We start from the raw sequence: 23,377 nt of genomic DNA, 5'->3' as shown, positions 1-23,377 counted from the left end.
AATCTTTCATTATGACTAATAAGGTCATTCAAAATCTTAAAATAACCTCTGATCATGAGCACAGCTCAAGCATATAAGATACTCATTTCACAAAAATAACAATAAGTCGTCTAGATGACTCATATTAGGTAAAAGTTACGGGAATAATTACTTTGGTCCGCCAATCTAGGCTGTGAATACGTTTTGTGAAGTTATATTTAGTCAAGCTCATCAAATTTCTTTGGGAATTATGGCTGCAATCTTTGGGGAGTATGGCTGCAATTGAAATTGGTTAACTTATGTCGGGATGGTATACAAATTTAATCGAGGAGAGATATCCACGAAAGCTTAATTCTGATTCCATCACAATGACTTAGGAAAACTATAAAACACCCTCTCCATTGGACCAACAACGCTTAACGTGATTCTTGCTCTCTCGCTCTCAATTACAAAATTTCATCACCTACGAATTGTCTATTCAAAGTTGTTGCAGAGAAAATGGAAAACGCGCAATTGAGAGAAAGATTCAAGGTTGAAGGGCAAGACATCGTCATTCAATTGAAGGCACAATGTGGGGATAGTCTCATTTGAATCCTCCATGTCACGGTTAAGCTTTGAACATTCTTCTATGTAAAGAAACTTATCTGTGAAAAATTCTATAGGTAAAGCATATTACTAAAAGGGACGAAAAGAGATCAAATTGATAAGGACGGAATTTTATTTTTAGGGAGATATCAAAATCATATATAAATTGGCAAGTCCCCGACTAGTAAGACACTTATTCTCAATTAAGTATCGATCACTTTCTAGTTTGCTTATTTAAAAAATGCTCAAAGACAATTGGAAGGAGCTTTCCTTAAAAGCTAGAAAAATTTACGAAGACTCTTTACACGAAACCTTGAAGTTATTTCCCTTTGATGAAGAAACGTTGAAAGAATTTCAAAAACTTCCTTCTGCTATTGGTACTTCAGTTACTGATTTTGGGGCCCCGGCCTCGAGTCCTATTGAAGAATATAAACGAGTATTACCCAATAAAACAGCTGAAATTACTGAAACGGATCCGTATGACCTCGTCCAATTGATAAAGAAAGGAAAGTATTCATGTATGGAAGTCTTGAATGCATATTTCCATGCTGCAATAATAGCTTCTAAATTAACTAATTGCGTTTATGAGTTTTTGCCTCAAGAAAGTTTGAAAGTTGCAAAATACCTCGATGATAATTTTGATGAACTTAAAGATAAATTACCGCTTTTTGGTTTACCATTTTCAATAAAAGAAATGATTCCTTTTGTCAATCGTTCAGTTACTCATGGATCTTTATGTTATTTAGACAGAGTTGTCGATTACAATGCCGATATAGTTGAAATATTGTTGAAGTCAGGGGCAAATGCATTTGTAAGGACTACTAATCCACAATCGTTGATGATGCTCGAGTGTGAGTCGTACACTCATGGGAGAACCGTCAATCCTTTCAATAGCACCTTGACATGTGGAGGCTCTTCTGGTGGTGAGGGTGCCCTCAACGGAATTGGTGGTTCTGCAATTGGATTGGGTTCTGATATTGGTGGCTCAATCCGTTGTCCTTCGGCTTTTAATGGTATCTATGGTTTAAGACTGACTGTGGGAAGGTTACCAACTGGGGATTATATGTCTTGTCAAATGGGTTCTGAAGCTATCTTATCGGTTACAGGGCCTTTAACCCGATCATTGGATTTACTAGAATTGTTCACCAAGACAATCATTGACTCTAAGCCCTGGACTATCGATCCAACCTTGGCAAGTATCGAGTGGAAACCAGAACCAAAAGATAAAGAATTCAAAATTGGTATTTTATCCCATGATGGAGTCGTTGCGCCTCATCCTCCCGTCAAGAGAGCTTTGAATCTCGTCAAAGAAAAATTGATGGAATTAGATAACGTCGAAGTTTTTGAATTCACTCCCTATGATCATGCTAGGGCTCAAAAGATTATTACTTCTTTATATTTCGAAGATGGCGGTGCTGATACAAAAAATACGTTACTTGATACTGGTGAACCAATGTGTGAGCAAACAAAATGGGCTCTCGGAAATGAAAATGTCAAACCTTTAACCTTCCCTGAACAGTGGAAATTGAATATCGAAAAACAAAAGTATAGGAAAGAATATTTGAAATATTGGAATCAATTCGAAGCCGATGCTATTATTGCACCTGTTTTCCCGGGCCCAGCTGCAAAACACAGAACTGCAAAGTATTGGGGATATACTTCCCAATGGAACTTGCTCGATTATCCAGTTTTGGTGTTCCCCGTAACTAAAGTTGACTTGGACTTGGATCACCCAGACTCTGAATATAAACCACTTAATGACATTGACGAATTTACTTACAAGCAGTACGATTCCGCTAAAAGTTTTGAGAATGCTCCTGTTTGCTTGGGGGCTGTTGGTTTAAGAAACACTGAGGAAAAATTGATTACAATTGGGAAAATCCTCCGTGATATTAACTAATCTATTTTATTCTTTATATGTGTTAGTCTTAGTATTTTACTGTATCATTCTAAAGATTCATGTTGTAGAGTTAATTCAACTTTTTGCGAGTGTATTTGCAATTAGAATAGATTTAAGCTGTGATAACCACTGTTTGCCTTTAAAACTATTTTAACAAACTATAATGAATATGTTAGAGGTAGAACTGAGAAGGTAAATGAAATAGTTAATTTTGAAAACACATAATTTGGAATTTCTGATTTTTTTTTTTTTTTTGCAGCTGAAAATGTACTGTTTTAATCAAAATATACTAATATACAGAACATTTTTAAAAGTTTTCTTCCTAAATTGTAGGCCTACTTAATGTTTGGAATTGGAGAATAACAAGCGTGATAAAATACATTTACCAAAAGCGAAGGAGAGATTCTGCATTTGATGTTATTCAAGTATATTAATTACATCTTATGGGTCTAGGTTTATTATTCAAAAATGAACTGTAATTTTTATATTTCTTCTATCACCCTGCTTGTTATATTAAAGCATTCAGACGGAAAAACTTATTATGCTCTATTACTTCTTTTAAATATGGATTTTTCATGGATGCTGGACTGTGATTGAAAACTTTTTTTAACTTGAAATAATACAAACTAAGCCAAATACTATTTTGAGCCCATGCCTTCCTTCTTTGGACTCTTAAAAGCTTCAAGCACGGATATTAATAAGATTAATTTATTTTTTTACTTTTACTTTAGGATGACTAATTTTGTCTTATATTAAACCAGGTCTTTTTTGAGAGAAAGAGAAGGTTTTGTGGTCTAGTTGGTTATGGCATCTGCTTAACACGCAGAACGTCCCCAGTTCGATCCTGGGCAAAATCATTTCTTTTTTGCAACCTTTTTTATTCTAAATATGTAAATTATATACGCTATTATTTCTTTAATTGTAGAAAGCATGAAATTAGAAGTTGACTAGTTTTTCTGGTCCTGCTCAAGAGTAATTTATTTTGATTAAAAATAGGAATTTTGGTAATGAAATATACCTTTAGGCAAAGAAAAATATGTTGATCAATACTGGAAAAATACTCTTAAATAGCTTGTAAAAGAAATACAGATATTAAGAAGTTTATTTAAAAGTGATCCTTGGGGATAGTCGATAGATATAAAAAAGTTTGCTCAATAGACTTGGATGGAGTAACCATGGCATTATCTTGAGATACTTAAAAAAATACGAATGAGACATAAGAGTTAAAAAACTTCTCAAACAGGACGAATATACTTATACAGAATCGTTGATAACTAGGTATCCTTAGTACTACTGTCCTTATTCTTATGCGATTTATGTTTTCTATTTCTACCTTTAGTGTTCCTACTACCCTCATTTATTTTTATTCTTGGTTATAGGATGATCGATGTGAGGTTACCTAGTCACTTTGAGAGGTATTCCTGTAAGGATATGAGGTGCTTGTAAGGTATTGTAGATATATATCTAAAGATTTCAAATCTTCTTTAATGACATCTTCTAATTCTTCTTGGGTTCTGAAATCTTTGACGTGGTGTGAAATTTTCCAAACATTTTCGAATGAATACTTAAAGACTGGAGGAAGCTTCCTATATAAGATACGGGCACCTGAACTTTCGGAATTCTCAAGTTTATACCATTTTTGTAATTGTTTGATTTCGTTAATTCGACATCTATAAGTATTCAATCCGTCTTCCCATAAGTAGGAACTATAGTGGAGACATAATCGCTCAAGCTTCCTTCCCAAAAATCTTCTTCGCCGAATGCCTTTCCCCTAACAATTCTAAAAAGTTTAGTAGCGTAATCATCTTCCTTTTTATCACGTTGGAGTCTGCGATCAAGTCTCAATTTCATTTCAAGTTTGTCGTCGACGGCAGACAGGATTATCTGTTCGAGCAAGACCTTCTCGGCTTCCGTGAGCTCATCGCTTTCCTTCTCAGATAAGTAGTCGACTAAATGGTGTTTGTTATGAAAGAAGAGAAAAAACTTGAGGTCTTTCCAGAAATCTAAGAATGATTCTACCTTGACCTTGCTTGATTCTTCCTTTGAATTTCCCTGCTGCATCGTTGTATATAGCTCTCAATTCCTTTTCATGAAGATGGTTATCAATTGGTTTGAGTATATTTGATCAAAGTGTCATTCAATTCAGCGATACTTTGAGTGGTTTTGCTGGAATTTTTTTGAAGAGCATTGATACAAGTAAGCAAAGACTCCATAGTAATTGGATCTTCGTTGGTTATAGTGTTTGAGTCAGATGTGACACACATGACAAAGAAATTTTGATCTGATATCCAGGAGGAGAAGTGGATTAATCCTTATTGTTCTTCAAAGAGAGAAAACAACCCAACTAAGCTAAATATTGGAACCTTGAATCCACTTTAAACAACAAAGAATCTTGATTATTTTCCACTTATATACATGAATTCCTCATTGGTTGATATTATACAAACGTGGTTGCACGTCTATTTGGTGATTCCTATTGGATCTTATCAGCCAGGCTTCACGGTTTGGCAAACCATAATATGGGCCGTAGAGAACGCCACATGGACGAAGAGTAAGAATTTATTTTATTTATATACATGCAGATTTTGGCTGCGAAATCGCTGGACTTCGTCTAAATAGACCAATTCATTGGGTTATATAAGTAGATCAGTCTCTATCGACCATAAGCCTACAGTATATATATGGTTTTTGGCTCAAGTAGTTGCATGAATGTCCCTATTATTTTGTTTAGCCTTTGATCCTGTTCTCTATTCTTCGTTTTTCTTTGCTTCATTATTGTCTTGTTCGACAAAACCTTCTTTCAAGAAGTTATCATAATTCACGATTCTTAGACTATCTTTCTTTGTATGATCTACGTATAGAGAGATTTGATCCAGATACTTGCCAATACTTAGTATGGATTGCATTAATTTGTTATATATATATTAGTCATTTGGTTGTTATTAAAGGGAAAATAACTTATTACAGCTAATACTAACGGCCATTGAATGCATATAACAGAGTTCATGGAACTCTTTGTAAGCATTGTCTTAGCTTCTATCCATTAACCAGTAGGATTGGTAACGAAAGCTCACAATCCACAAAGTCATACAAGAATTACCATTAACAATGCCTACTTGTTCTTTTACCTATTTATATGTAAATGCATTTTATACTTGTTCCTATGATACTTCACAATGGATGTTTGCCACATCTAAGTTGCTGAAGAACAAAAAATTACTTAAAGTCTCTTCTTTTCCTTTCTAGTCTTTTCTTTCTTTCTTTAATCATTAATATATACAAAAATGGAATAAGTATGTGAATTCTTAAATTATCCTATTATATGTGTATTAACAGCTAAGTATACTCGGATTGATTGATTTTTGGGACCATGTTTGTTGATGGGATCGAATTGTTCATCTATTATCACAATAAAGGATTTTCGATTGCCATTTCCATACACATATAGGGGGAGATTCATTTACGAACTAATACTAACTTATTCTAGTACCCTGTCTCTGATGCTGGTGTTGATTTAACTTACCCAATACAATGTTCTGAATTGAGAATAAACGATTATGTCGTCATCAAGGAAAGACCATGTCAAATTGTCGATATATCTAAAGCAGATGAGGACAATGTCCATTTGGTTGGCACTGATATCTTTACTGGTTAAACATCAAACGATTTATTCCCATCTATTCACAATATGCGAGTTCCAAATGTTATGAAAAGAGAATATCAATTAGTTGATATTGAAGATGATCTCTTATCTTTAATGACCGCTGATGGTAGCACCAAAGATGGTATCCAAGTTCCATTAGGTGATTTGAGTGAGGATATGCGATTTGGTAAAACTTTATTAGTTACCATTATGTCTGCTATGGGTGAAGAAGCTGCCGTTTCTTGTAATCCTGCTCCTCGATCTGATTCAAACGGTGTTGAATAGCTGTCATTTTATTATCACTTTTGTTTCTATTAAATAAATATTCTTGTTTTAGATTTTGCTTTTATTTTTAATTACATTGTAACTCTTCCCTTTATTTTCTTTTAGTTTAGAGGCATAAAAGGAAAGAACATGCTATCTTATCTAACACCATAAAATAAGGTACCAAGATGAACATCTAATACTTCATTCTAGAATATAAGTCCTGCAAACTATTTTACTTCAATAGGTTGATTTCGGGTGCAAAAAAAAATGTATATGAAAAACGGACCAAATTTAAGCTCTATAGAAGAAAGTTTACCATGCTCCTCCCCTTTCTAATCAAAGTAACCTGTTTAATTTGGCTGGGTGATAATGATATAAATGTTCGATCAAATTAAGTAATGACACAAATTATAAATCAATGGAACATATTGAATATATTCAAGCTCATAATTAAGAAGGAAAATGTTAGGAAGAAGAATTGATATTTTTTTGATACATCTAACTCAACCACCGATTCTTATCCTGCTGTCTCACAGCAGGATAAGAATAAGGAGAAAAATCAAAACGGTTGTTAAATTCCCTGGAAGCCATTGATGAGTTTTCCATTTTTTTGTACTTAAATTAATCTTCAAGAGAGGAAATGCTTATTCAAATTAAGATGAGTCAAAAAAGACGGAACTTTAAGCAAAATAAGACATTCATGACCTTATCTCCTATTACAGTCAGTCAGACCTTACGGCCTGACAGCACTAAATGTTTAGTTGTTTTACAGTGAAAAAAAACATTACCTCGCCATTATTGGAAAAAAATCTTTTTTTCACTGTTTTCTTGCATATTTCACTAAATTGTGATTATAAAAAAAAGCCAGCATGATAATAATGAGAAGAAAATAAATGAAAATAAAAAAAATAAAGATCAAAATTCTTTTGCATTTGCTCTCTTTAATCTCAATTTTACTAACTCAGTTATCTAATGCAGAATTTACTTTAAGAAAAGGTTTTGTGGTCTAGTTGGTTATGGCATCTGCTTAACACGCAGAACGTCCCCAGTTCGATCCTGGGCAAAATCATTTCTTTTTTTTTGCAACCTTTTTCATTTTTACTAAAGTTTGCAAAGACAACTAATCCTCAAGTATTTTATAGGTTCTGCAAAGACAAGTGTCTCATTCGTTCTTTGTATATATACTATTTTTTTTGCGTATGTTGATAAGAGGTTACTGAAATCCAATGGAGCAGCTGGTTAATCTTTTAGACTCAGATTCCAATACGGGCATGACTACATTAATACTATGGGTAGATCAGACCTCTCTCGTCGACATATGTCCAGGATGAACATAGTTTCCAAGACGGGCAACCATGACGCACGCAATAAGACATTGGTCTGTATCTAACTAATGTCTAATTGGTAGTAGATTAATTTATTACTTAGATCAATCTTCAAGTCGTTATTAAAGTGAAAAATAACTTATTACAACTTGTCAGACCGTGAGAGTCTGGCGGTGATGTCTGGGGGCCTGATTTACATCAAGTCAGATCACAGACATCATCAAGCTGAGGTTTAAGCAAAAGGTGTTACAAACATCTTTTGTGAAACAACATCGGAAGAGAGCATCTTTTACGAGAACAAGTTTATAAATAAGTAGGCATTTCCTCATCTGATGGAAATGTCTAGAAGACATTTTGGGGGGTGGACCTTCGTGGCTAATCCTATAGGTTAATGGATTGAAGAGTGGGTCGATGCCCTACAGAGAGTTTTCATTCGGTGATGACAATAATAATATATATATATATATTATTTATGGCTTTTACTATATTAGTATTAATTGTAATAAAGTTATTCTCCCTTTAATAACAGCTAAAAGATTAATCTAGTTAGTAAATTAATCCACTACTAATCGTTATTAGTATGTATCTGACTAATAGCTAACTGCGTGTGTTATGGTCGTCCAGTCTGGTACAGGTATTTACTTCGTACATACTTGAGGACGATAGAGGTCTGATCTACCCACATAACCCGATACAACTAATACTAGATAGTAAAAACCAAATAATATAATAAAGTATTTTTGCCGAAGAATCTCTCTCTTTGGTCCAAGGTTCTATGTACAAGCATAATCTTTTGGAAGCTCAATCGAATAAACGAATACCTTGTGATTAGCGAGGCTCCACTCATTCTGGTCAGAAGACATGTACGTCGTCTGAGAATTTCTCAATCATTATTCATTGTCCGACCATGACTCTATCAGTAATCGATTGATAAAAGAGATCTTCGAATGAGAACACCAATCGCATTCCTAAGTTGGCCTTTGGTACTTATGCTTAATTGTAAAGAGTTATTTCCTCCCTCAGGATAACTTCATTAATCTAAGGTATTCGATCCATTGCTTAATCAAGTGTTAATTATCAGACTAATACCATCATACATGTGTATTGGTCGACCGTAATGTAATAGTAATAGGACTCTGTACCTGTAATATTCGATAATTGTATTTTAAGAGTTTGTATTGAAAACAAAGTATATACAACTCAGAGTATAAGTTAAAACTATCTTGTTTTCTCATTAGAAGATCTAAGACCAAAATTTATAGTAAGAGAAACACGGGTAAAACAGGAGTAAGCGAATAACCCGGAGACTATCTAGCACAATGACTGTGGTATAAGTTACCATGACTATAAGAGATTTAATCTCATTATTAAGACATAGATTTTGCAGTAATAAACTATAAACATAAATTACATTTAACTAGGCGGCTAACTGGACCCTATTATATGTACTACAACATATATCTATTATATAGATATTAATTACAGGTCTGATCCACCCACATAACCCGAAAAGTTCGAAGTCGGTCAAGAGAATTATTGGTGACAAAAGGACCATACTCTGGTAGTCTCTGGGAAATTTAGAGTCTTCCTGACGGCTGCATAACAGAATTTCAAGCTTACACAAATGTCCAGAGTTTAAGACAAGGTTGAATAGTTGAATATCGTGGCATGAACGTCCAGAGAAACAGAGAGTTTTGGACGTATCAAACCTTTTAAGTGTCTTCTAAATATGTTGCAATACCCATGAGTTACCCTAGCTCTTCCCCTCTGTTCTAGCACTATTGAATCGATGTTTATAGCTGGTTTTTCTAAAAAGCTCCCCTTTAAAAGTGGGAGGGTTCTCAAAAACTGAAATCGTGTCATTGACTGTTCACATCCCTCAGTTGTATTCAATTGGTTATAGGATAACAAAGTTCTCTGTGATATAAGGCTCTGTGAGTGTCTATCGTGCCCTGGAATGTTGTCTGTCGGCATATATACAAGGTTTCTTTTTTTTTCACGGTTTCCAATTCGAATCAGTTTACCTATATAACTTAAAGTTTATCCAACTTGACTAACCATGCCAAATTCCTTTAACAAGGAAAGGTTTTGTGGTCTAGTTGGTTATGGCATCTGCTTAACACGCAGAACGTCCCCAGTTCGATCCTGGGCAAAATCATCCTTCTTTTTTTTTCCTTTGCTTTACCTGGCTTTACTAAGTTTGTGTTCAGTGACAGGGAAAGTCTTATTGCTTAAAAGACTGAATCACAAATTGATCTTTTTGGTCTCATCGCTTTTTTTTTGTTTGGCTGCGATGGGCACTTACATGCAGGATATTGATCCTGGTATTGCACAACGATACTTTTGCAATCAAGTATTTATATAATTAAGAAGACGGCCAAAGGAGGCTGGGAGAGGCTGGAGAGGCTGGGAGATTCCGTGGGAGGCCATGAGAAGTGATAAATGGTGTATTTTCTGGATTAATTGAAGGGTGGTTGGCCACAAGCAGTGGCCGACAGTTAGGGACCTTTCAAATGGGCATATACTCTCCCATGTTTTAGCTTATCCTCGACCATGTGTATGAACGTGTGTGGTTGTAAGGGTTACGAAGAGCTTATTAAAATCTATGCTTACTTCTTTCGATTGATAATTGAATAACTGATAAGTATCTTAGAGCGAAACTGCTACAGTGAACAAAAAAAAACGACTGAAAAAAAAAAAAAAAAAAAACCGATTACTAAGAACAGTATTCATTTACCATTCTTCATCATCATAAAGATTTAGACAGATGCTCTCGCGAACAAGATGGAGAGGGTTTTTGATACCAAGAGCTCTAAGTATAAGGCGGTTCCACGTGAAGCCCCATTTCAATGAGTTAGCACCCAATACGTATGTTCAAGAAGAACCCAAACCTGAAGATGAGATTATAATAGCTATGAGTTCAGGAGTTGATTCATCAGTTAGTGCTGCAATGTATGCATCGAAGTACCGTAATGTGAGAGGGATATATATGGCAAATTGGACTCAAACTGCTAAATGTATCGAAGCAGATTGGAAAGATGTTCAAAAAATATGTCAGCATATTGGAATACCCTGTGAACGGGTGAATTTTGAGAAAGAGTATTGGAATCAAGTCTTTGAGCCAATGATATCGATGTACTCCAAGGGATTGACGCCCAACCCTGATACTGGGTGTAATAAGTATGTTAAATTTGGTAAAATGATTGAATATTTAACCAATAAATTCCAGAATACAAAGGCTAATTGGTGGTTGGTAACAGGGCATTATTCAAGAATAATGAAGCATAGAGAAACAGGAGAGTACCATTTGCTAAGGGGTTACTATGGGAATAAAGATCAATCATTTTATTTATCCAATATCCCCAAAAAAGCATTATCTAAAGTATTATTACCAATTGGACATATGATAAAACCAGATGTTAGAAAACTTGCAAAAGATTTTCAATTACATATTGCTGAAAAGCCTGATTCGGATGGTTTGTGTTTTGTTGGGCAAGAAACTTCAAGTTTTCGAGAATTTTTAAATGAATATATTGAACCAAATCCTGGTAATATAATAACTGAAGATGGTAAAATATGGGGCCAACATAAAGGTTTATGGCATGCCACTATTGGTCAAAAACTGGGGATCTCATTGCCACAAGGTAATCCAGAGTATAAAGGTGTTTGGTTCATTAGTGAGAAGCGATTTGAAACAAATGAATTAGTGATTGTTAAAGGTCGAGATAATCCTAAATTATATCAAAATGGGTTGAGTGTTAGTGATTGGGAATGGATAATTGAAAATCCAAGTCAGTTTTCAAATTCAAAAGAGCTAACCTTGCAATATAGATCTCTACAAGAACCTGATCAAGTTTTTGAATTTAATCAAGATAAAGATGAAGTGAAAATAAAAATCAAGGATAAAGCCCGGGCAATGGCACCGGGTCAAAACGTTGTTCTTTATCATGGTAATACGGTTCTTGGATCCGGGGTTTTGAAATCTACATGGAATTATTAATTTCAACTGTAAATAGAATAAAATAGTTTATATTTCAATACATATAACGTTACAAACGGGAAGAAAAATAATAATAATAATAAGAAAAACAACCAACCAACCAGAATTGAATAAAATAATAGGATATAAAAGTCTTAATATGCTTTAAAAAGCAGTGATTGTGGGATATAATTTACGACCAGATTCATTAATTTCATTAATATTGTTAACTTCACAATGTTCACCTTTCTTTAAAGAGGATAAGTAATCACAAACCAATTGAATCATTTCTTTATGTTTTTTAACCAGATTGATATCCAATTTGTCATCATTCTTCAAAGTTAATTTATTCAAAGAATCATTAATATTGTTTAATAATGAATCTTCTTCTTCATCAACATCATTAGATAATTTTTGACCAGATTTTTGGTAATTACTAACGCCACCAAATTCTGAAGTCAAATTGGTTGAGTTATTTGTTAAATAGTTTGATCTATTAACTTGAGGATAGCTTGGAGAATAGCCAATACCATGGTTATTAGTTAAAAGATCTGATTTGGTGGAATCCATATTGGTAGCTGGGAATTGAGGAACAGATGGATATAAGTTACCATGTTGAGAATAATGATGATTATCGGTAGAATTATTCAAGTTTTGATATTGCATATCAATTGAAGAAGAAAGAGAATTGAAGAATTTTTCGGCTTCGTATAAGTTAGGTTGTTGTTGTTGCTGTTGTTGTGGTTGTTGCTGTTGAGGGTGGATGTTTAAAGTAGCAGAAGTACCAAAAGATGGATTATGTTGTTGATGTTGATTCAAGTTTTCATCCAAATGATTCAATTTATTGAACATATCCATATTATATTGAGGTTCAATTTTAGTTCTTTTATTTGAAAAATCTTGATTTAAAGTATTGGAAGCAGTATTATTTGAGTAAAAATTAAAATCACTTAAAATACTATTCACCACATACATATTATGATGGGAATTATTATCAAATCTTCTTTTACGATTCAAGTCCATATCATTTTGTTGGTAGTTATAACCCAAATCATTTGATTGATAACCATAAGGTAAAGGAGGAGCAGGAGGATAAATTGGATGAGAATGGTGATGAGGATTTGGATGTAATCCGTCATACTTCAAATCATCTTGTTGTCTTCTCTGTTGTTCTTCCTTCATCAATTTCTTTTGAGATTTTTTCAATTTTCTTTGATGATCATCTTCATGAATCTTAGTATGTTTTTTCAAATCTTGAGGTCTTTTAAAAGACTTTGGACAAACATCACAATGGAATGGTTTCAATGGTACATGTACTCTTAAATGAGAAGTGATATGATCTCTTTTAACCGTAGTGGTTAAACAGTTATCCCAATAACAAGTAAGAGATAAGTTATTTGATGCTTTTCTTCCAACATGATCATCACATAAATGATCATATAATAATTCGGGAGTATCGAAAATGATATTACATGTTTTCCATTGACATTTAAATGGTCCTTGTAAATCTTCATCTTTAATCTTTCTATAGGTTTTCTTAGCTGGTTTCTTCTCTTCTGGTTTGGAAACAACCCCAGCATTCCCATTCAACCCAAAAAACCCATTCAAGTTGTTGTCGGGCAAAAAAGCTTGTGCTTGGGGGATAAACTGTTGTGGTACCTGTTGAACAGGCGCTTGTTGCACCGACATCTGATTCTTTGCTTCAAGCTGGCGCTGGTCAGCCACTTGTCCCTGTTGGTGTTTATCGTTATGAATGGGCGAATTGGCAGTCGATTGCGAGGTAAACGAAGACTGGGGGGACCCATTGGCCGATTGACTGCTATTGGTTGGCGAGGTCGACGATACAGCGTCTATATCTATATCAATCTCCGAATCCATCATTCTATCAGTAGTGGTGGCATTAAGATAAGACATGGGATGTAAGTTGTAATTCATACCTGACATTCTTGTTGTTTTTAATTGAAGAAAAAAAAGTAGTTGGTAAAAAAAATACCTATCATTTTTTATAAAAAAAAATCGGAAAAGATAGACGCCAACCTTTAAAACTCCTACTAAAACGCTAAGAAAAAGTGTAATAAATTAATGATACTAAGAAATTACCTTTTCTTGTGCCAAGCTTTTTTAATCTCAGTGATGGTTTTTGGTGGGCGCACGCAGAAAACAAAAGACTAGAAAAAAGAAACTAAAATTGCGGGGCGCACGTGCCAAAACAAACCCTGGGACCAAAAAAGAAAATGCCTTCAGCCAGATTCGAACTGACGATCTCCTCATTACTAGTGAGGTGCCTTACCAACTTGGCCATAAAGGCGATTTTTCTGCTGGCTGAAAAGGATGGTTTTCCCTGTTGTGGAGTTTTTGAAAAGCAAAAAAATTGTGCTTTCAATTTTTTTTTGAAAAAGGCATTATACAAGGCTTGAATGGGTGGATGGTGTGGGTTGCAGTTGTTTCTTGAGGCAGGTTTGACCTGAGGCTGTTTCCGGGCTTTGTGCACATATAAACTCATTTTTTTTGCTTTTGTGCATGGGAATATTATATACTGGTGGCTACCGCCGTTTTCTCTGTATACTTTCATATTTAAGAATGTCCAGAAGTCAAGAGGCTGAATATTAATTTATATATTATCGGGTTATTATAGATATATTTTTTAGTATGGATGACCTAACACCCGTAAGAGGTAACCAATTGTGGAAAAGATTAATTTCTTATATAGATTAATCTTTTTGCTGTTATTAAATCAGATCTAACTTATCATCAATATGATGATTTGTTGGAGAACGCTGAGGCTGCCCAGAGGTATTACGACCAGAGCGAAACTCTTTCAAATCCAGTAACATTTCTTTGATCAGTTTTCTCGAGTCATCAGCCTGTCTTTGAAAAATTTCAGCTCGCTTTTGCAGAGCTTCAGCTTGTTTTTGCATCTCGGCAAGTTGTTTGGAAAGTAATTCCCTGAAATTGATTAGGGCCGAATGTTGTTCTTCACCCTTATCAGCTAATCTTCCTAAATGATCGGTAAGATTACTCACAAGCTCTTGGTATCCCTTGAGATTCTCCGCTAATGATTCATTTGGGGTTGGATCAGAGTTTCTGTTTGAGTTGTTGGACTGAGTTCGATGAGGCATTTCAAATACCAATTAAATTCGAGTTAGTATTAAAGTTTAAAACATTGTAAGTTGGACATCAAATAAATAAGTTCTTGTCCTATGGTCGTCAAGAAGTTATAACAGCAAGTAATATCATCGATGAAGTAGCGCTTTCCTTTAAACATTACGATTATGTTTAAAACTTAATAACGATACATGGATGAACTCAAGTATTATATTTATACTGGTGGGGAAGCCATATCGGGTTACCTTGGTAGATCACACCTCTGTCGACCACACATATCTATAAAAAATTATAGACATATGTTCCAGTATGGACAACCATAAACCTCCGTAACATAGTAGCCAGATACATACTATTAACGAATTATAAATCTCTTTGTTGCTATTCAAAGGGAGAAAATAACTTTTTACAATTAATACTAATATAACAGAAGCCAGATATTAATTATATAAAACGTAGAATGTATATTGCTGAATCAAAAACTCTGCATGGGCATCGTCCATACTCCCGTCGATTAACCAATAGGAGTAGTCACGGAGGTCCACGCTCCACAAAGAGTTAAAAGATAATCATCAGCATGGAATCACTTACTTATTTATATGTATATGTATTATGATACCTGGCCCGATGACATTTCACAAAGAATGTTTGTAACATCTCTATGGTGTATGGGATCGGTTCTGACATTTATCAGGCCCGCACATCATCCCTAGACCTTCATCGATTGGTCTGTATCTGACTAATGTCTTATTGCGAGTTAGTCCCCTTGAGAACTATGTTCATTCTGTACATATGTGAACGATAGATGTCTGATCTACCTGCATAACCCGATATTTTCGCAGCCAAAGTCTACGCTTGAAGCCCTACTCAATTAACGAATTTCTCGTATCATGTCCCTAGTGACTGACCCATTAGTATAAATACTTTTAGAGTTTTTCAGATCAATACATTTTGGAAAATATCTAACCGACATCATGTTTATATAAACCGATTTGTAAACTTGTTTACCCTTAATGCAAGTCTTTCAGTGGTATTTTATTGAAAAATATATTCAACTCACGTTTACGGAGAATACATGCTTTTCTAGTGTATTCAAAGTTATTCGCAATTACAGGTTCTGGATGTAACAGAGAGGAGTTTACCAGGTATAACCACCAAACCTTATTGGAACCAAATACAATCATTAGCAAGTCGATTAACCAAGTAATGTAGATAATATCAAACATATACTCGATAAACCCTCACCTTTCAAATCTTGGCCCGGTTTGATAAGCTTTGAATAACCATTTTCCAGTCCGTAAACTGGTCTACCACTTTTCTCTAAAGTATATTGACAGAAGAATGCTGGGAGTGAAAAAATCAAATAAGCCCATTTTGAAGAAGATCTTTTGAACACAAGCAAATAATGCTAACAAGTTTACTGCAATTGAAATAAAATGGAGTTTCCATGGCAGGATATCTCAAATCCTTCATTATGACCTGTTAAGGTATTTTTCAAAAACTGATTAAATTTGAAACTTTTCTCTGGTTATGGGTTTCTTGGTTGAAGTATTACTCGAATTTTACATCATAAACTGAAAAATTAGCAAAATTCTATAAAAATTGTAGAAGTTGTAAAACACTAAAAAGCATCAAAGACGATGTTATCGAAGTAAAAAAAAGCAAATCAGAACTATCAAAGGATTTATTATCAATTATTTTTCTAAATAAAAGAAAAAAAAAACATTTATGATGCAAAAAAGAAAATCTCCCGGGGGTGAGTCGAACACCCGATCTCAAGATTACTTTGAGGAGAACCCATTACAGTCTCGCGCCTTAGCCAGCTTGGCCACCGGGAGGAATTTTCATGCAGGAGAAAATTTATTGATTTCCATATCCACGTTAGAGTAAGCTAATAAAATTTTTCATGACAAAGAATTGCCCGGCCATTTCTATCACATCACTTGATTCAACATGGGTTTTCTTGACTAAACATAGTCTTTTCCACTCTAGGTATATATTAGTAAATAGTTATTAAATATATATTCTTATATGTTAAAAAAAAATAAACCGGACAATGCCTAAAATAGCCGTTTAACGAAGCCAAAAGAGATACCTATAACGAATAAGAGTGTCATTTTAACCTAGTTGATCTGGTATTTCCTTTAGTTGAATTTTTTTTTGCATCGGAAACTCCTGTTTAGATGTAAAAAGGAAATATATCCCTTTCATTATCACATTCATGAATCGATTTCAATACCATGATTAGATAAAAGAACAAAAAAAAAACGGGTCCAATTTTTACTATACATTATATATCTTATAAGATAATAAACTCATAACCAAAACATGTGTTGAAATCATTTGTGAAGCACCCATGTCAATTATCCATTCGACATTAATCATCATAGTTACCTACGTCAAGTTTAGGATTTTCAAATCACCAACAGAATAATTATTATTGCAAAATAAAAAAAAATACACAAAAAACTATGAAAGAAGCCAATTTCAAAAAAAAAATAGTTCAACCTTCACCAAAATACTTCCAACGATCTTATTCTCAAGGAATGGTTTCCGGGAGAGCTGATATGCTTCTTTGGATGGCAACAATTACCTCTCAACTCAGTAGCTCAGTATTAAAAGAAGAGTAAAAAAAACAAAAAAAATTCCTAGTCCAATTTATTTATCAACTACCAGAAAACAACAAAGGAACAAATGGCTACTGGTTTACTTATCAATGAACTGAGTGACAAAACGTTACAACTCAAAGTTGACTCTAGCCCCAATCAGGCTCCATTGAACAAGACCCCTAAACAACAGGGTCCATCTGCGAACTCAAATCCGGCCCCTGAGAATAAGCTTGCCGAAAGGTCAGTATATTCTCAAGACAAACAGCCCGAACAGAAGCTTCCAAAAGAGTTAGAGCACGGTCGAGCTACAACCGAAGGTGTCCATAAATCTCGTTCAAAAGTTTCAAGTACCTATAGTCCATTCCCTCTCGGTAGCCCTGAAAAACAAAAGTCCCTAGATACAAATTCAACTAGGACGAGTACTTCAGTTGAGAGTAGTCCATCGAAAACCCCTGGGATTTCTGAGGCACTAGCTGAGACTTCTCGGTTCTTTAATTTACCAACCCTGACTGCAGGCACCTTAACAGAAGAAGGAAGTAATGGCCATGATGGAGGTAAATCTATTTTACCTTTCGCTAAACTTTGCGAAAGATACTCATATATTGGTAAATTTTTTGGATTTGAACCTTCCCAGTATCCTAATGTGGTTTCATTTGCCATTGAGACACTTTACAACACCGGAGAAGATCCCGATAGAGATATCATATCGAAACTATGTGAAGACGAAGATCATTGGAGAAAATTTAATCACGAAAGAAACTTGTTTTTTTTGTTTTACTACCAAACAGATCAACAGGAAAGAATAAATCTTCTTAGAACTTTGAAAGGTTTATCATTGAAAGCTAGAAAATTTTTTTTTTCAATCGATACCCAAAACCGGGATTTAATTTACTTCCAGGTTGATAATAGTTTACATGATACTTTTACACCTAGTGAGATTACTGCCAAGATCATTACAGCTTGGAATAAAATCATCGAACAAAAGGAAGAAGAGTTGAATGAATTGGTTTTAACAATACCCGCTACAGAGTCTGCTAAAAATTCACATTCTGCTGAATTGAGTAAATTAATGAAGAGACAAGACAATACTAAGGAGGATGACAAAATAAGGTATTCAAAAAATATGATGTTATCTATGGATAAAATATTGAACGTAACAAGGAAAAAATTTAACCGTCTTAAACAATTGGTTGTAACGTTTCCTTATACTCAAAGAATTGAATTCAATCCTGACATCAAATGTTTCATTCTTCGTCCAGCACTTTCCGAAACTTTCAGGTACTTCCCACAAAACAAAGGCGATTTCCCTTCACGTATGGATCAGTTAAATAATTATTTTGATCTTATCAACAATACATTTATTCACATGTCACCTACGATAAAATCGGGTTTAACTATTCGGGAATTGACTGCACCTTTTGCATCTTTCACATTAAGGGGTGATCCCACGATAGAAATTAGTCCGTCGACCGTTTTGAAAAACCATCTTGACCTGTGTCGAGAACCTTTCTGTGAAATGATCCCTCTCAAAGAGTCTTTAATTCCTTATTCTCGAGCACCTACTGTTGAAATTCAAGGTGCCATGTTTTTCCATTCCGCTACAGAACCAAAAGAGAAAATCCCACAAGATTCAACTCAGTTAATCATCAAACATATTATCCAAATATGCTCTCGATGTTCGGTTCAAACTCATTCTAGCTTTGATTGTCCTTCACAAAAGTGCAAATATTGCTCTAGCTTGGAGCACACCGGTCCACAATGTGCCGTATTCAAGAGTATGTAGGTTCACCTACTTTTCAACTTCTCTAGCCTTGTTTCATATATGATTTTCTTCAATTAATATCAATGTATCTAAATTGCAGCCTCAATTAACCCTTTTTTCAATGAAAAGTATTTATGCCGCAAAAAAAGTTGCTTCCCAAATTAATTTATTCACCAGTTTAAAGGGATATCCATACAACATTTATGGCCTTCTTACCAATGAGTTGGCTGATTGAGATCTTTCCTGGTATAGAAAAACGATTGATAAATTGCATGAAATAGCCATTTTTGTGGCTACTTTCTTTACAAATATACATGTATTCGATTTATAGATCGAGTCAGTATTCTTATATAGTATTCTAATATGTTCTAATAAGTATATCCCAAGATTTGCGGGCCACAAAAAAAATTTTGCCATTATTATTCTCCAAAAAAAGCGTTGACATAATAGTCTAGCATAAAATTACCAACGTCTACGGCCATATCCAGCATAAAGCATGATTACCCGTCCGATCAATAATTATTAAGCTGCTGAGAGCGATGCTGAGTACGTTAGTGGGAGACCATAATGGAAACCATCGTGCTGTAGACTCTTCTTTTTTTGTGAATTATCATTAAATTTTTGTGTAGTTGAAGTTCTGATTTTTTCCCGTCACAGTTTTTTTTGCAGCTAACACTTTAAAGGCTAGATTTGCATCTTAAAGGAAAGATTTTCGCTTGAGCAAAAGAAGATGTTGTTAGCTGATGAAGGTATTGTCATTTGTTTCTTCATTTTGGTTGCATTAGGCAAGACCACCTTGGCAAGCTTATATAAGAGCCATTAGACAAATTATGTATTCGACACTCTCGGAATGGCAGTCTGATCAATTACCTGTTCCAGATGCAATTTCATCGTACGAGAATTGCAATCATGTAAGCCTGGTTACTCCCAAGGCTTTTGGAATCACCATAAGGTGACATTCCAGATTTTCTGAAAAAACCAACGACCCGATCAAGCCCCGATCAACACCCGGTATGAACCTGAGTATTCCAAGTAATGACATGGCAACTCAAACGTTTTCCTGTACAAATATGCTGCATCCAGGATTAGCCATAACTTTACTTCTTCAGGTAAGGCAATGGAATTTGCAACTTAGGCTAATCTAGATGAAATTAACCAACCGGTTTTGAAATCGTTCAACATAAACCGGGTTAGAGTTTGAATGCAGACAATTTACAAATAATGCATCCAGCTAATGCAACGATCTACTGCTTTTGAGAACAGCTACTATTTTTGATTCGCCAGAGTCTTCGTTTTCCGGAATTTTGGCCCTTGATGCAATTCACAAGAACGCCCATCATCAAGAGCAAATGAAAATAGCCAGATTCCCCAAACCTTTGCTAATAACACGGCTTCCTTTTGACCTGCTAATCACAAGACCAAAATTTTCAAATCGGTCTCATTCTACAAAAGTTTCACCTTGCATATACAGGTACATCTCAAGCTTAACCCCCCCGCCAAACTGTTGCTCCCATTCTCACCTGGTACCCTTACAATTCTCCATTAATACGAGAATACAGGGTTACAAAGGTTGCAACTTTTGGAGAAAGGAAGAGCAAAAGGCAGCGAAAAGAGCTCATGATATTAGCAATTTGTACTGCACACTGGCAAATGCTCAGTTATTTTGGCCTTACAAATACAAATTATTCAATCAGGAGAAGCCAATTACAAGCATTGAAGCTGACAAAACATGCTGAATAACCAACCGCCGGCTCAAAGAGGAGGCGAGTCTTCCAGTACGACGACGACGGTGGAGTCTACTCCACAACCACCACCAGTTTTGCATCTTCGGCCCAGTGAAGATTCTTCTAATCAAGATAAAAAGAAGAAGAAGAAACCTCGTGTAAGATGGACCGAAGAAGTTGTGGATAATGAACATATGAATAAGAAGAAGACTAAGATTTGTTGCATATTCCACCCCCAGAGAGAATTCGGAGAGCTGTCATCGGAATCATCAAGTGATTCATCTAGTGATTCGAGTGATTCGTCCGGTGATGAAGGTAGTGAACGGAAAGAAGAACAGCATGATTGCTGTGATCATAGTCATAGAAGTAAGAAGAAGAAGTCGAAACAACGGTCTTCAAGTCCCAATGCTTACGAGAAACAGCCTCATTATACGAATATGAGTAAAGTACCTCCAGAAAGTAAATGATGTATATATGTATAATAGATATAAGAAATTACAAACGGAAATTACAGAAGGTATTATTTATATTATAACCAGTTAAAATATGTAAAAATGACCGAGATTAAAAAGATTGATAAAAAGTTTATAAGACTGGAAAGACAAGCAATTAGAAAATCATAAGCATAAGAATGCTAAAACAGCATTTAGATTAACGAGAAGAAAGTTTAGAAATGACAGAATGTAATGAATGACGAATGAGTTGGCAAAAGAATGAAAAGCAAAATAAAAATTAATGAATTAGAGTTGAATGAAATGAAAAATAAAAGTAAAGATATTACTCTGGATTAGTTATATGCAAAATTCTTCTTGAGTAGTCTTGATTATCGGCCAAAGTTTTATTTGATTCATTGGTATTTAGGAACATGGTATGAGGATCTAATCTTGAATCGAATTCAGAAATAGGGAACATCATTTCATTATTATTGGTATTCCCATTATTACTTGCATTCAGATCATTTCTAGAATGTTTATTTGGATTCAACCGTTTTTTAGATAAACTACGACCCATCATACCACCAGCAGTAGAACCAGCAACTCCTGCACCACTAGGACTGAATAAAGAAAGAATAGACTTACTTGAACTATTACGTTTCAAATGAGTGGAAGAAACAGTTGATGGAGTTTTAGAATGGTCATTATTAGTGAATGAAGCAGGAACTGCAGCCTTTTCATTATTCATGGAAAGTTCATCAGAAGAATATTGATTTTCTTCATCAGTGAAATCATCATGAGATCCATCACGACCACCACCAGCACAGCAACAACAACAGTAAAGAATACTAGCAACAAGACCAACCACAACAATACCAACTGCAGTAAAAGTACCAGCTACTTTACCCTTTGAATCGAAAAAAGATTTATTATTGGAATCATCTTCTTTGTTTTTTGGATTAGAAGACAACTCACTTGTTGCCGAAGCGGAAGCTTGATTCGATGTCGGATTAGCAGTAACGTATTGAGTTTTAACCAATTGAGTTTGAGAGCCATTAACTGTTCGAACAGAATAAATCGTGGTTGGTTGGTAACTCGAGGGAGAAGCAGAGGAAGAAGAAGAAGACGATTTTGACGAAGAAGACGAAGAAGAAGAAGAAGTTTCCGAGGCATACGAAGAATGATCTTGAGTTTGCGTAATTTGAGTAGTCTCGGTCACTTGTATGGTTTCAGAAATTTGGGCAGTTGTTTCAACGTCAATCACCGAAGACTTTTCAGAAGTTGACGTAGAAGAAGTTGAAGTCGACGAAGTCGACGAAGTAGTAGAACTAGCACTACTACCTCCTTCAGTACCACTGGGAGTACTAATCAAAATGTAACCGTAATAACCATCACCACCACACTTATCACTAGGATAACCGGGACAATCGTTATCACATTTATCGGTAGAGACCGTATCTTCAGGTACATAATTTGAGCACCAACAATTTTTATTTTGCACTATAGCAAGGGCATACCCTTTACCAGAACAAGTATCCCCACACTTCCCATTGGACTGGTAGATAGAGGTAGTCTGATCAGAACCCAAATTCTGAGATGAACAGTAGTCCAAAGATGCAGCTGCTAATGATGATAATAATAATAAAGGAGAAAGCAGTAGGAGGAGCCGCATTTTCTATTTTGGGAATCTTCACTCACTGATTTATTTTGGAGCCTTTTAAAAGCCGTTTCTTTAGATGATCTCAAATATCAGAGGTCAAGGACATATATAATCCTCTTCAGACGAAGAATATGAAGGAGGTTTGAGTTTGATGGGAATAGAACGGGTCGAAACAATGGAGAAGAAATCAACAAGTTGTTCCGAAGATGCTGGTTTTAATTAGAAAGATCAACAATATAAGAAGGGATGAAAAAAAAAAAAGTATAAAAAGAAAAAGAAAAACAACAAGTTAACAGATGATTACGAAAAGTTGTCAAGACAAATGTGCCAGATGACTAAACGAGGGAGCTTGAATTGGTCAAGGATGAGTTGATCGATTGTTTTATAGTTCGAAATATTGAATTG

The 23,377-nt window shown here is 34.9% G+C and overlaps 11 protein-coding genes and 5 non-coding genes across 16 annotated transcripts; 8 read left to right on the top strand and 8 right to left on the bottom strand.

The window, feature by feature from the left end:
- The first annotated feature begins 688 nt into the window (after positions 1–688).
- Positions 689–2,504, top strand: HYPBUDRAFT_120173 (amidase). Its single transcript, XM_020219233.1, has one exon. The coding sequence runs from the start codon at positions 806–808 to the stop codon at positions 2,462–2,464; it is 1,659 nt and encodes a 552-aa protein (XP_020077725.1). The 5' UTR covers positions 689–805; the 3' UTR covers positions 2,465–2,504.
- A 743-nt stretch (positions 2,505–3,247) lies between these two features.
- On the top strand, positions 3,248–3,321 carry HYPBUDRAFT_t66. The gene has a single exon. It is a non-coding gene; the product is annotated as a tRNA-Val (tRNA).
- Positions 3,322–4,144: 823 nt separating this feature from the next.
- On the bottom strand, positions 4,145–4,525 carry HYPBUDRAFT_147203 (uncharacterized protein; the record flags this gene model as incomplete). Its single annotated transcript, XM_020220029.1, has 1 exon — positions 4,145–4,525. One exon carries the CDS (start codon positions 4,523–4,525, stop codon positions 4,145–4,147), a length of 381 nt encoding a protein of 126 aa, XP_020077724.1.
- Positions 4,526–5,572: 1,047 nt separating this feature from the next.
- On the top strand, positions 5,573–6,392 carry HYPBUDRAFT_238430 (translation initiation factor eIF-5A; the record flags this gene model as incomplete). Its single annotated transcript, XM_020223225.1, has 3 exons — positions 5,573–5,602; positions 5,952–6,114; positions 6,160–6,392. 3 exons carry the CDS (start codon positions 5,573–5,575, stop codon positions 6,390–6,392), a joined length of 426 nt encoding a protein of 141 aa, XP_020077723.1.
- A 977-nt stretch (positions 6,393–7,369) lies between these two features.
- On the top strand, positions 7,370–7,443 carry HYPBUDRAFT_t67. Its single transcript has one exon. It is a non-coding gene; the product is annotated as a tRNA-Val (tRNA).
- Positions 7,444–9,194: 1,751 nt separating this feature from the next.
- On the bottom strand, positions 9,195–9,917 carry HYPBUDRAFT_152037 (uncharacterized protein). The gene has a single exon (XM_020220807.1). It carries the CDS (start codon positions 9,671–9,673, stop codon positions 9,335–9,337), a length of 339 nt encoding a protein of 112 aa, XP_020077722.1. The 5' UTR covers positions 9,674–9,917; the 3' UTR covers positions 9,195–9,334.
- Positions 9,784–9,857, top strand: HYPBUDRAFT_t68. The gene has a single exon. It is a non-coding gene; the product is annotated as a tRNA-Val (tRNA).
- A 520-nt stretch (positions 9,918–10,437) lies between the features above and the next one.
- Positions 10,438–11,759, top strand: HYPBUDRAFT_152036 (tRNA-5-taurinomethyluridine 2-sulfurtransferase). The gene has a single exon (XM_020220806.1). The coding sequence runs from the start codon at positions 10,467–10,469 to the stop codon at positions 11,697–11,699; it is 1,233 nt and encodes a 410-aa protein (XP_020077721.1). The 5' UTR covers positions 10,438–10,466; the 3' UTR covers positions 11,700–11,759.
- An 84-nt stretch (positions 11,760–11,843) lies between these two features.
- On the bottom strand, positions 11,844–13,651 carry RIM101 (alkaline-responsive transcriptional regulator; the record flags this gene model as incomplete). Its single annotated transcript, XM_020222491.1, has 1 exon — positions 11,844–13,651. The coding sequence occupies exon 1, from the start codon at positions 13,620–13,622 to the stop codon at positions 11,844–11,846; it is 1,779 nt and encodes a 592-aa protein (XP_020077720.1). The 5' UTR covers positions 13,623–13,651.
- Positions 13,652–13,913: 262 nt separating this feature from the next.
- On the bottom strand, positions 13,914–13,986 carry HYPBUDRAFT_t38. Its single transcript has one exon. It is a non-coding gene; the product is annotated as a tRNA-Thr (tRNA).
- Positions 13,987–14,407: 421 nt separating this feature from the next.
- On the bottom strand, positions 14,408–14,797 carry HYPBUDRAFT_4739 (uncharacterized protein; the record flags this gene model as incomplete). Its single annotated transcript, XM_020223454.1, has 1 exon — positions 14,408–14,797. One exon carries the CDS (start codon positions 14,795–14,797, stop codon positions 14,408–14,410), a length of 390 nt encoding a protein of 129 aa, XP_020077719.1.
- A 1,123-nt stretch (positions 14,798–15,920) lies between these two features.
- On the bottom strand, positions 15,921–16,186 carry HYPBUDRAFT_190190 (uncharacterized protein; the record flags this gene model as incomplete). Its single annotated transcript, XM_020222936.1, has 1 exon — positions 15,921–16,186. A coding segment is annotated over one exon (208 nt), but the record flags the coding sequence as incomplete, so codon positions are not given.
- A 343-nt stretch (positions 16,187–16,529) lies between these two features.
- HYPBUDRAFT_t37 lies at positions 16,530–16,621 on the bottom strand. The gene has a single exon. It is a non-coding gene; the product is annotated as a tRNA-Tyr (tRNA).
- A 1,849-nt stretch (positions 16,622–18,470) lies between these two features.
- On the top strand, positions 18,471–19,398 carry HYPBUDRAFT_152035 (uncharacterized protein). Its single transcript, XM_020220805.1, has one exon. The coding sequence runs from the start codon at positions 18,528–18,530 to the stop codon at positions 19,173–19,175; it is 648 nt and encodes a 215-aa protein (XP_020077717.1). The 5' UTR covers positions 18,471–18,527; the 3' UTR covers positions 19,176–19,398.
- A 1,485-nt stretch (positions 19,399–20,883) lies between these two features.
- Positions 20,884–21,345, top strand: HYPBUDRAFT_147198 (type 1 protein phosphatase-activating protein YPI1; the record flags this gene model as incomplete). Its single annotated transcript, XM_020220028.1, has 1 exon — positions 20,884–21,345. The coding sequence occupies one exon, from the start codon at positions 20,884–20,886 to the stop codon at positions 21,343–21,345; it is 462 nt and encodes a 153-aa protein (XP_020077716.1).
- A 310-nt stretch (positions 21,346–21,655) lies between these two features.
- WSC4 (Wsc4p) lies at positions 21,656–22,984 on the bottom strand (the record flags this gene model as incomplete). Its single annotated transcript, XM_020220027.1, has 1 exon — positions 21,656–22,984. The coding sequence occupies one exon, from the start codon at positions 22,982–22,984 to the stop codon at positions 21,656–21,658; it is 1,329 nt and encodes a 442-aa protein (XP_020077715.1).
- Positions 22,985–23,377: the final 393 nt, after the last annotated feature.

Source organism: Hyphopichia burtonii (genome assembly GCF_001661395.1).
Source record: "Hyphopichia burtonii NRRL Y-1933 unplaced genomic scaffold HYPBUscaffold_2, whole genome shotgun sequence".
Classification (NCBI taxonomy): Eukaryota; Fungi; Ascomycota; class Pichiomycetes; order Serinales; family Debaryomycetaceae; genus Hyphopichia; species Hyphopichia burtonii.
Note: the sequence above shows the minus strand (reverse complement) of the source record. Positions and strands in the feature narration are given on the sequence as shown.